This window comes from Micromys minutus (genome assembly GCF_963924665.1).
Source record: "Micromys minutus genome assembly, chromosome: 3".
NCBI lineage: Eukaryota > Metazoa > Chordata > Mammalia > Rodentia > Muridae > Micromys > Micromys minutus.
Window position 1 is genome coordinate 23,171,202 of NC_137972.1, and position 11,630 is coordinate 23,182,831.

The 11,630-nt window shown below is 35.9% G+C and overlaps 1 protein-coding gene across 1 annotated transcript in view; it reads right to left on the reverse strand.

Moving 5' to 3' along the window:
* LOC308419367 (vomeronasal type-2 receptor 26-like) overlaps window positions 1-3,926 on the reverse strand; it is a gene marked incomplete at both ends in the record, with an annotated part of 116,503 nt that extends 112,577 nt beyond the window's left edge. Inside the window, 2 exons of the mRNA XM_080915081.1 lie at window positions 2,138-2,435; window positions 3,712-3,926. Coding sequence (XP_080771207.1) covers window positions 2,138-2,435; window positions 3,712-3,926 — 513 coding nt within the window. The remainder of the gene's footprint in view (window positions 1-2,137; window positions 2,436-3,711) is intronic.
* Between the last annotated feature and the right edge of the window lie 7,704 nt (window positions 3,927-11,630).

Genomic DNA, 11,630 nt, shown 5'->3' on the forward strand with positions numbered 1-11,630 from the left:
TAGTGACTTGGATAAAATGCCAGATGAAAAATATAAAAGATTTTTAATAAAACTACCAGCAATGTGCTAAAGGCTATTCCTTTTTGCCATTCATTTTTAGCTTGTAATCCTAGCACAATCATACAAATACGATAACTTGGAAAATTATCCTCATTCACATATGATATGTTTATGTCTGAAGGTTTTCTTAAGGGCTCTTACTGGAACACTAATCATGAACACTCTCAGCCCTGATATACACTTTCATCAATTAACAGAACACAAAATAAACATCCAAACTAATAGATTTCTATATATCAATAATAAGAAAGAAATCATGGTGTTGCAGTAAATATTAAAAAGTGGTAACCTTTTATCCTGCTCTAGTGCAGAAGCCTTTGCCTTTTCTCTACCATGGGATTCCCACTGTATCCTCTTTCAGCTATCTCTCTTGTAGTGTGTAACTTTGGCTACCAGGTCTTGCACGGAGCTGCAAGCTACCGTGCTGAAATCACTCGACCCAGCTATTCCTTTTCTAGAGGAAAACTTAGCTCACATTCTCCACAGCCAGGTAAAATATGACTCCACATTCATTATCTTATCAACAGGTTTGTGTGTTAAATTCTCAATCCACAAACCCTCTACACAAAAAGCTTACAACCTCTACACAATCAGAATTACTCTCACATGTTGCTAACAGCAGACTGCTAGTGGAGATGTGTCTCTACAACCTGTTTCAGCTCTGAAAGCCAAGTTAGACTTCCTATGTTTTTAGATATTTTGCCACTCTCAGATTTTTGAGGGAGTTGAAGACTAATTTAGTTTTATAACCTACACAAGCTAATTAACTTTGAGAAAACCTAGTCATTTAGAATAGTTTCAAGTGGTAATAATTACACACAGTTAATCATTGAGGGTACATTTTTTTTTGTTGTTGTTTAAGTAAACAGAAAGACTAGTACAAGGATTTTCTAAAAGGACTATGGAAGATCAGCAGATAATTTTATGGCTGATCAGGCGCCTACATGGAGTGAAATGGCTGCAGAGAAAAGGGAAGGATCCTATGTCAGGAAAACAGAATGAGGAGCTGTTAGGTGCAATTGAGAAGCTGGTAGAAGAACCAATTTCAAGTACAATTATGCATATATTTCTTGTGAAAAATTGTATTAGTTATGAATGTCATAATTTACATTTGTACAAAGTCAAACACATAGAAGAAAAAAATAAAATTTACTCATAAAAGCTTCTAAAATGAACAATAATGGTCAGGCATACTAGTGAATACCTTTAATCCCAGCCCTAGAGAATTAAAGAAGGAGGATCTAAGTGAGGTTATTCTGGGCTACATAGGAATGTCAAGATCAGGCAACTTTGCATAGTGAGAACCAGTCTTAAGAGTATACAAATAAGTAAAGATTGAAATTAAAATAAATCAACTTGGCAGCTGAATTCACTTTCCTAAGACTTAAAATCACTGAGGATACATTAAGCTCTGGATCAATGTAATTTTCAACTTAATCTATTCCTAAGTCATCCTTTCCAATTTTATTGCTAATTGGGATACAATAGACTTATAAATGCTACCTCTCTAGCATTGTTTATAAGACATCATTACTGATCAAGAAATAGACTTGAAAACAAAGAAAAAAATCAAAACTTCCCTACCAACTGAGGGAAATTACTAACAGTCCCATCGTCCAGCCAGAGTAGTCTGACCTCTTTGTTCTTTGGAAAAATAAATGTTATATGCAATCTGACTGGACAACACAGTAAAAAATAAACAGAAATATGTCTGTTGTAGTTATAGTGAAGATACATGAACAGAATTATTATAGTCCATATGTTCTGTAATGTTTTAAAACTGCATACCGAAGAAAGACAGTATAAATAAAAGTACAAGGTAAATAAACTTTCTTGGAGTGATTGAAATACAGGTTTTCATTACAGTATCTACTTTTTCAAATGTAAAGGTTTTAAATTAAATTTGTTATATAAGCATGATTTCAACTAATGAATAAATTATATACTTTAGATTGAAAATAACTAAATAGTAAACTTTTAAGTAGTTTTATACCTCATTAATAAACAATAAATGGATTAATTGCATTTATTACTATGTTAGTATGTTTAACCTAAGGAACCAGGATTCCTTGCATACCTGTGGGACATTGTAGAGACTTAGAACTCGGGAGATCTGAGTTGAAATTCCTGTTGAAACACCTCCTATCACTGCAACCAGCTTATCATTCTTCTCGGGCCTGCAGCTGTAGTTAGGAAGTGGGGGGCTCTCTCCTGAAAGCAAAGTCATAGAACTCTCTGTGACCCTCATCTCAGTAAAGTCAACATTGAAGAGATAGAATCCCAGGGACATGTTGAATAGAATATTTGGGTCCTTGTTGATTTTTTCTATAGCAAAAACCAATGCCAGTATGTGCTGATAATGTTTAGTGAGATATCTAGGAGGAAAAATTAGAAAGATCATCATCTGTCTTCTTTTCCAAATTAATTTTTAATTAAAATATAATTACATCATTTACTTTTCTCTCCTTTCTCCCTGTAGCTCCTCTCATGCTGCCTAAAATTCTGGAATTTTTCCTAACAATTTAAGTCCTATGAAAAATATACAGAATAATCCAAGAAACAAACAGGATATTCTATATTAAATATGTTGAAGAATTAGTCTTGAAAAAGTTTTGTAGTAAAAATTATTACAAAACTCACAATTTTCTTTAAAATTTTTTTTGAGACAGAGCCTTGCTTATTTAGTTTTGCTGGATTGGAACTCACTAAGTAACTAGGTAAGCCTCAGTCTACTAGAGATCCATGTACATCTGTTTCTCAAGTTCTGAGATGAAATATTTGTACAACCAAAATCTATCAAATGTACAATTTTAGTTTTTAGTGTGCAATTTGTGTCTGGTAAATTAAAATTGAGAAGTACAGCATGTGGGATATATAGCAAGTATGAATACAGTATTTCATGTGGTCTTAAACGTTGGATAAACCTTGGAAAATACAGTGCTTGATCAACTATGGCAACTTAACATAGTTCAGTTAAAGCAAAAAAATTATGTTCTCAGTACAATACACTTAATCAAAACAAAGAAAATTGCTTCAAATTAAATTTTTTTTAAACGACTTTATTTTGCAAAACAAAGATAAATGTACAGATTTTAAACATTTTTTGCTTAAAATTATACATTTTTGTCAGTACTATTTTTTCAGACATTAAAATAAATTTTACATAAAACCATGTGAATATATTTTTTAGTCAGTACTTGATTTTTTTTCAAGGGCCTGACAGTATGCATTGAAAACCTACTAGTTACAATAGTGTTTTCAAAGCCTTTTTATATATTTAGGAGAATTCAGCATGAATAGGAGAGTGACTCACAGAGCTATAGCCATGGCTGAATAGCTATTGGCATTTGGTGGCTACTAGGGAATGGTGGCTGAGTTTTTAGTGAGGTTTGCCCAAGTAGCTTGTTACACTCTAGATTATGTCTTATCCTACTACAGTACTGGCATGCCTAAATGAAAACAGTAGATCTAAAACTGTGAGTAAGTTATAGTCTGTGATGTTGGAGGAGGGGAGACCAAGACATACCATGAAGAGAAAGAAAACATTGGACACTGGAGTGGAAGTAATTGAAGAGGGTTTGATCAACAAATATTTTATACATTCTAAATCCTGAAATACTATTTTTTTAAAGAGAGAAGCCAAACACTTACGCAAGAACAGATTCCCGTTTAAAGGTTTTATCTGTGAAGTCCTGTACACTTCTAGCATCTCCACTAATCACTCTAAGGGAAAAGAGTCCTCCAATGACAAAATCCCCGTCTTGATAGTAGCTAGTAGAATCAGGTATAATTAAAGTGAAACAAGAAACTTGTTCCTGGAATATAATGAAAACAATCAGGAGACAGAAAGCAATAAGTAATTTCATACTAACATTGATAAATAATTGATAAGACCCAGAAATCTGTTCACTTGAGAGTCTGTGACTAATCAACCTTGATAGTACATCAACAAACACAAAGAACATGTGTCGGTCTGGTCTGTGTGGATCAAGGGTATAAAGCATTGTTCTGTCCTGATATAGGCTTACCAGGATCCAAACACTTCTGTTTCCTAGGAGTAAACTTTGCTTTGCACATACTTAGCCTTAGATGATGTCCCCTTTACAGAGTCACTGTTGGTCTCAAAGGGTTCAGGAATCCATGACTTGGCACTTGGGAATCCTGAACCTCAGGAGAAAAACACACAATTAAGAAGAAGTGTGAAGTCCTCTAAAACACCCGTGGGATGTGTCCACTCAGTGAGCTGAGACTCCTCTAAACCCCAAAGTAAATAGAAACTAACCAGTGGTGACATAATTAAGTCATAAATGGTCATCTGAAAGAGGCATCTAAGGGCTCAGTGTTCTGGGAGTAGGGGTTGGGGGTGGAAGGTTGGATCCTTAATCCTTTAACAACAGTGTCATTTTAGAGTGTTTCTGTAAGGCAAGGCCAAAGGCTTCAAGTAGAAAATATTATTTCTGATTACTTTATGGGCTCAATTATCCACTTGTGTATTTTTAACATCTTACACTGTATATGCTTATAAGTACAGTGTTTTGAAATACATATACAATGTGAAAATTAAATATAAATATTTAATTCACACATCTTTTTTCAAGCAACGTCATGATTTCTAATTTTCTTACTTCATAGAAAGTGATTCCTGGGGTACTCTTAGGTTTTAAAAATGTCTACTTTACATGAGGCTAAATGTGTCAGACATTTCTCTCTCTTTTTCTTTTCTTTTTTAAATAGGATATTTTCTTATTTACATTTCAAAGGTTATTTCCTTTACAGGTTTCCCCACTGCTTACCCAAGATCCAATCACCACGTACTCTACTTTTATGAGTTTGTCCACTCTCATTCCTGCCTCACTGCCCTAGCACTCTTCTACACTGGGGCATCAAACCTTCACAAGACCAAGGGCCTCCTCTCTCACTGATGCCAGATAAGGCCACTTCAACTCCTTGAGTCCTTCTCCTAAATCCTCCACTGAGGTCTTGTGATCAGTGTATGTCTGGCTCCAAGCATTCACATCTGTATTTGTCAGAATCTTGAAGAGCCTCACAGGAGACAGTTGTATCAGGACCTTGTCAGCAAACATTTCTTGGCATCAGCAACCGTGTCTGGTTTTGATGTTTCCATGTGGAATGGATTTTCTGGTGGGGCAGTTTCTGGATGGCCTTTCTTCAGTTTCTGCTCCATTCTTTTCCCTGTATTTCCTTTGACAGAAACAATTCTGGATTAAAAGTTTGGAGATGGGTGGGTGGTCTTATTCCTCAACCAGGGAGCCATGCCTTACCTCTGGATATGGTCTTGACAGATTCTCCCTCCTTTTTATGCAGTGTTTCATCCAATGTCATTTCTGTGGGGTCCTGGGAGGCTCCCAATTTCCTGGTATCTGAACCTTGCTAGTTGCTACCTGAAGTTCCCCATCACCCGCCTACATACCTCTGTTCAATTTCCTGATCCTCTATATATCTCCTCCATCTTCTCCCATACCTCTTTCTAGTAGTAGCATGGCTCAGCCCTAGAATACGTTCTTAATCCAAAATAAAGTAAGTAAAGTTAGTAAATAAAGTATAAAGTGAAGTACCCACCTTTGAAAGTAACTTCTATTTAAAAGGCAGGCAAATTAAAAAATTAGGAAATGATCTGACAGAATGAGTCAGAGATAGGATATATGCAACTCTCATAAGAACAGACAGGGAAGAGGCAATTTTCTGGGGTCCTAGCACCTACACTCAAGTACTGGGGGTGATACAGTAAGAGATGAAGGACAAAGGTTGAAGACTTCTGGCCAGTAACACTCTCTTACTGTTCTGGGGCACAGAGACCAATGGTTTCTGGCTGTTTAACTTTGCTACTCTGAGTGTAAAAGCTAATGACTTATAGCTCTTCCTATAACAAAAGTTGATGGCTTATAGTCATTGACTCTTGCTGATAGCAGGAGGAGAGTAAGCAAAGAAACTTAGTTAGTTGGGCTCTCGAGTCATTGACTTGTGGTCCTCTTGCTGGTCAGACAAGTGAATCAAAGTTGGTGGACTCTTCTTGAGCCAAAAACTAAAAAATACGAAAGAAAGAAAGAAACAATGGAAGAATGGGAAGAAGAAAGATAAAAGAAAAAAAAAGATAAAAAGAAAGAAAGATAGGAAGGAAGGAAGGAAGGTAAGAAGGAAGAAAAATTAAAAGAAAGAAAGAAAAGAAAGAAAGAAAGAAAGAACTGAAGAAAGAAAGAAGAAAGAGAAAAGCTAAGTTAGGGACAAACACAGACACATTCTGAGAGAAGCAGAAAGTGCCTATTGCAAGGTTTTATTTTTGCTTTCAATTTTTTATAGCTTTTTAGTTACAAAACTTATGTAATTAAATATTACCTGATACTAAAATAATAACAAAAAGAATTACAGTAGAAAGAGGATTGTAAGTTCAATGCAGATGGATTTTTTATTTGTTTGTTTTGTTTCTGCCCTGTTTTTTATTTTTTTATATAAGCTCATTATAGGTTCAGAGCAACAGTTTCATATGACCTTGCTTTTTCACAGTGAATGCCTGAGGCCTATTTCTTGAGTCTGTAATTGAATAAATATTTCCCTTCATCATTAATTTGTTTCAATCCTGTTTTTAATTACATAGCGTAATTAGTCTATCACACACACACATATAAAGCTATATTTGCAAATTTTAATCTATATGGTGCTTGAAAATAATTGTATCAATTTAGGAGCTCTATAAAATAATACTCAACAATTAGGAAATCATAAAATCATCTAAACACCATTATTACATGAACTTACTGCAACATATTGGTTCTGCAGTAAATCTGCCCACTAGAGTAGATAAATGTCCAGGAAATCATGAAGGTAGGTACTAGTGTTAGGAAGAGAAGCAAGCCTGAGTCAATGTCTCTGGAGCCTTAGTCTCTATGAGTGTGCCCCTTGCAACCACACAAAACTGTGTGCTAGTTCCAGAAAATTTACTTGCTTACCATAGCCTTTCCAAGATGTCTTCTGTCAACAATGTAAAGGAATAGTGCATGAGCATTGGTATGACGGGGGTTAGTGAGTTTTATTGGGACAATTGTACAGACACAGGTTGCAGAGAAAACATGCTAGCCACAGGTAAAGAAAACCATCCCAAATTTGAAAAGGATTCAAAGGAGTAGAACCTATTGCCCAAATTAGTATGAGACCAAGTAGAGAAAATTCAATCATAAACTGAGTGAAGTCAGGTTGAACCAGCCAGCATAGAGTAGTTGAAGTCAGAGGATCTGAGTTGAGTCAGCCAGCCAGAGTTCAGAAAGAAGTACAAAGGTTAGCTTATTCAGCATTAAGTTTCAAAACACTGTAACATTCTAGGCCAAGAATAGATTGTAAGGAATCTAGAAGCATCCAGAAATAGGCTTAGTTTAGCAGATAGAGGCAGTAAGCCTCAGAAATGACAAATAACTTCATAAAGATAAAAGTTATATTTACAAATACTTATTTACAAAGGCTGTTTTTGTTAATAAGTCTTTATTTTTTTCCATTTACCAAAGCCAGTTATTTCTGATAATGCCTTGACCTCTAGGATTCATCCAGAAAACTGCCCAAGGTGTAGGTGTTTTGGTTTTTGTTTTTTTTTTCTCTCTAGGTAGGCAATGGGTGTATCTGATCATTACAAGTATTAAAGCATCTGAAGAATTAATTTAAATGAATCAGTAATTTTCACAGTGGTTCTTCAGGCAGAAAGTTCTGGTACTTGGCATTGGAAAGGCCAAAGGAAGGGAGCTCTCAGCCTGATGGCACTCGGCCATCCCCTTACCCTGTTCTCTGAGGAATTCTACTCTGAGAACTACAGACCGTACTGACTTCAAAGATACTCACCTGCTTGTGGTGTTCACCCCAAGTTATAAGTTTATCATTTATGGAAAAGTGCTGAACTCTGTGAGATTCAAAGACAATTTGTCAACTTTCACTTGAGCTTTGGTACCACTCTGCAGAGCCTGGTAATTAAGGAGGTCAAGTGTGGTTGCTAAACCCTCTTTGTTCTCAACTCCCTCATTATTGGGGCTTCTCCCAAGATGGCCATTTTGTAAGAATGCATAGAGCTAAAGGAGAAAATAACTGTTAGAATTTGCTGAATAAGTCACTGAGATGCAAGTAACCATGGTTACTTTAACTGTCCTCTCTCTAACTAACTGTATGTTCCTGTGGCTTTGATTATGTTCTGTTGATCAAACAGTGTCCTAGGGCTAATACCTGACAGCAGTTGGCCTATATGTAGACATTAGCACAGTTACATCCTGTTTACCCACAGTAATACCACTGTTTAAGTTTGAAAGCTGAAAGGAGGACTTCGATTACCAGATTCCAATTTTTATGAAAAATTAAAACATTTTGAATTAGGTGTTTTAAACTTTTGCTTAATAGCTTTTTCAAAAAATACAATATTTTTTCACAATGATATAAATAACTTGAGATAGTTCTAGTAAAATAAAATTTCAGATTTAAAAAATTAAGTGTTGTAAATAGCGAGGGAGTGGAAAACAGAGCACAAGTTTTATAGAGAATTATATGGTAGAGAGATACAAAGATGGAAGGGAACAGAGAAAATCGAGCCGGCTAAGTTACCAAAACTTGAAGATATGTGACTTCACTTTTAAAGCTAAAACTTACTCATAAGTACTGTAGGGTAAGTCTGTATTGTTGAAGATACCACATACCCTGGCTTCAGGACACAGTAATGAGGCTGGAAATAAGCTGAAAACTTCATCTCTGTTGTCTGTTCTGGTTGTCTTTCTGTCTGGCACTGTTCATACTATCAGAAGTTACCCTTTACGTTGCTGGGATAGAAAAGACAGCAAAGACCTTTCCCAACTGTGGACCTTGAGTTCTATAATGACTTATTCCCAGACAGGATGCCCTTACTGGAGAAACTCTGGCACAACTGTTATGGGGATAAACAACTGCTTACTTATTGTATTTGAAAACTTCTTTACAATATGGACTCATGCCTATTTTTGAAAACCTTTAAATTCTATATCTGGGGAGATTAGAGAACCTATCGGTGAGCTTACTACTTCTGGTTTGCTAAGAAAACACATTATTAAATTGCCTCCTATATATTTTCAAAAGAGAATGGTTTTATTGTCAGATTACATCAGAGAATCTTCTCTTGGCCAAGAATATGGGTGCTTGAAGAAAAAATGACTATTGAGTGTTAATATTTAAATGGGAGAGCCACAAGACTGTTCCCAAAGCACAGGAAACATTGTGAAATAGTGAATGGAGACAATGCAAAAGCAAGATGCTGGGGAGGAGGTCCATGAAATGCTGTCTTTTAGGTGTGACATGGTCATGGCACTCACAAACTTTGTCAGTTAAGTTTGCAAGTATTGTACCAGCACAAGATTAAGTCCATAGAAATATTTAATCACACATGTTGGAGGGATTCATGGGATGCCACCCCTCACATGAGCACTGTTAGCAAGCCATGATTCTGGACGAGATGAAATCATTGTCAGCAGAAATATCACCACTTTTGAATTTCCTCTATATTGTAGGATAGCTGTACACTTGTGCCCACATAGGAGTCTCTATGGGTCACAAATCCAGTGAGTCATGAAAGAAAAAAACAAACAAAAGACATGAATTTAGGATTGGAACATGGTGGGAGGCTGGAGGATCGAGATGGAGAGATATAAGGGAGAGAGGGAAGTTGGTGTGAATAGAAAATATTATGTACATGTTTGCTTGTAAATAGCTGACAAAGAATACATTATTTTAATAGACCACATAGGATTGATATAAAACAACTAGATTTATCCCTAATTTAGACTAAAAAAGCAAATAAATATTTCTCTGAAGAAATGGGTGAAAAAATATCTTTTTCTTTGAGAAGTATATGATTTATTTTAAGATTGAATCAGCAACATGGGTCTGCTAAAGTAAAAGTCATATGAATAAGATCTAAGATAAAAATACGGAGGAGTAAAATTTTGTTCATGGTCAGCTTTGTAGCAATGTTAAAAGAGACGTTCAGAGAAAAGGGAAATTGTATAAGCTGGAAAATTAAACTGACATAGAGACAAGAATGACAGTGACGCAGAATACTATTGTACAATTGAGCGGTGTATTTTCTTTATTTCTCTAGTAGGCTTTAATCTACTCAGAACCACAAAGTGAACACAATACTACATGGCAATGTCTGTATATAAATGAAACTCATGACAGCACTGTTATAACACGTAAGAGAGGGGAATCAGAAGGGGTGCCGAATGTGCCAGCAGGGCTGACAGCAGTATTTGTATGTATGTTTTGAACATAGGAGAAAACCACTAGAATTTATTAAGTATAACTAATCTCCTATAGGAAAGAGTAGAAGAGAAAATTTTCACTTAAATCTAAAGAAGTTAAAAAGAAAAGGACAAAAAGGGGTCAACTGCCCCCAAATAGGAAATTCCTACACGATATTCATTATTATAAATACCAAAATTCAATTTAAGGTGAGTTCACTAAATGCATGAATTAAATACCATAATACTTCCAAAATATATGTTGGCTAACAATGTCCATGAAAAGTCAAAAATAACCAACAGATGTTCATGGAGAAATCGACAAATATAATTTAATTGCTAATGATTTGAACACATCTTTATTGAATAGATTATGGAACAAAGATTTTATGGAGTAATTTTTCATTTTGTATTGGACATTACCTGTATTTACATTTCAAATGTTTTCATTGCCTTCTTTCCTCCTCCTCTTGGCACCATAAAGATGCTGCCACTCCAACCACATACTGCCACCTCAGCACATTAGCATTTATCTACACTGGGAAAATGAGCCTTCCCTGGACCAAAAGATTCTCCTCTCATTGGTAATATACAATGGCATATGCTGCATATACATTGTGAGCCATGGGTCTCACCATGTGTACTCATAGTTTGGTATTTTTGTCTCTGGGAGCCCTGGGGGCAGGGGGTTTGGTTGCTATTGTTGTTTTTCCCATTGGGTTGCAAACCCTTTCATCTTCAGTCTTTTCTCTAGCTCCTCCATGAGGGTCCTGGTGCTCAGTCTGATGGTTAGCTGCAAGCATCCTCATTTGTATTAGTATGGCTCTGGCAGAGCCTCTGTGGAGGCTTCCATAAAGGATCCTGCCAGTAAGCACTTAGCATTAGCAATAGTGACTTGGTTTGGTAGCTACAGATGGGATGGATAACCAGGTGAGGCAGTCTCTTGATGATCTTTTATTCAGTCTTTTCTCCACTATTTGCCACTGTATTTCCTCCTGTGTGTATTTTGTTCTCCCTCCTAAGAAGGACTGAAGCATTCACAACGCAGAGTACTAACCACTATATAATCACTGTGACTGAAGCATTCACATTTTGGTCTTCCTTCTTTTTGACCTTTACAAGGTCTGTGAGTTGCTTCTTGGTATTCCAAGATTTTGGGCTAGTATACACATATCAGTGAGTGCATACTATGTGTGTTCTTTAGTGACTGGATTACCTCACTCAGAATTTTCTAGTTTCATCCATTTGCCTAAGAATTTCAAAAGTCATTAGTTTTTAAGAGCTGAATAGCACTCCATTGTGTAAAAGTAACACATT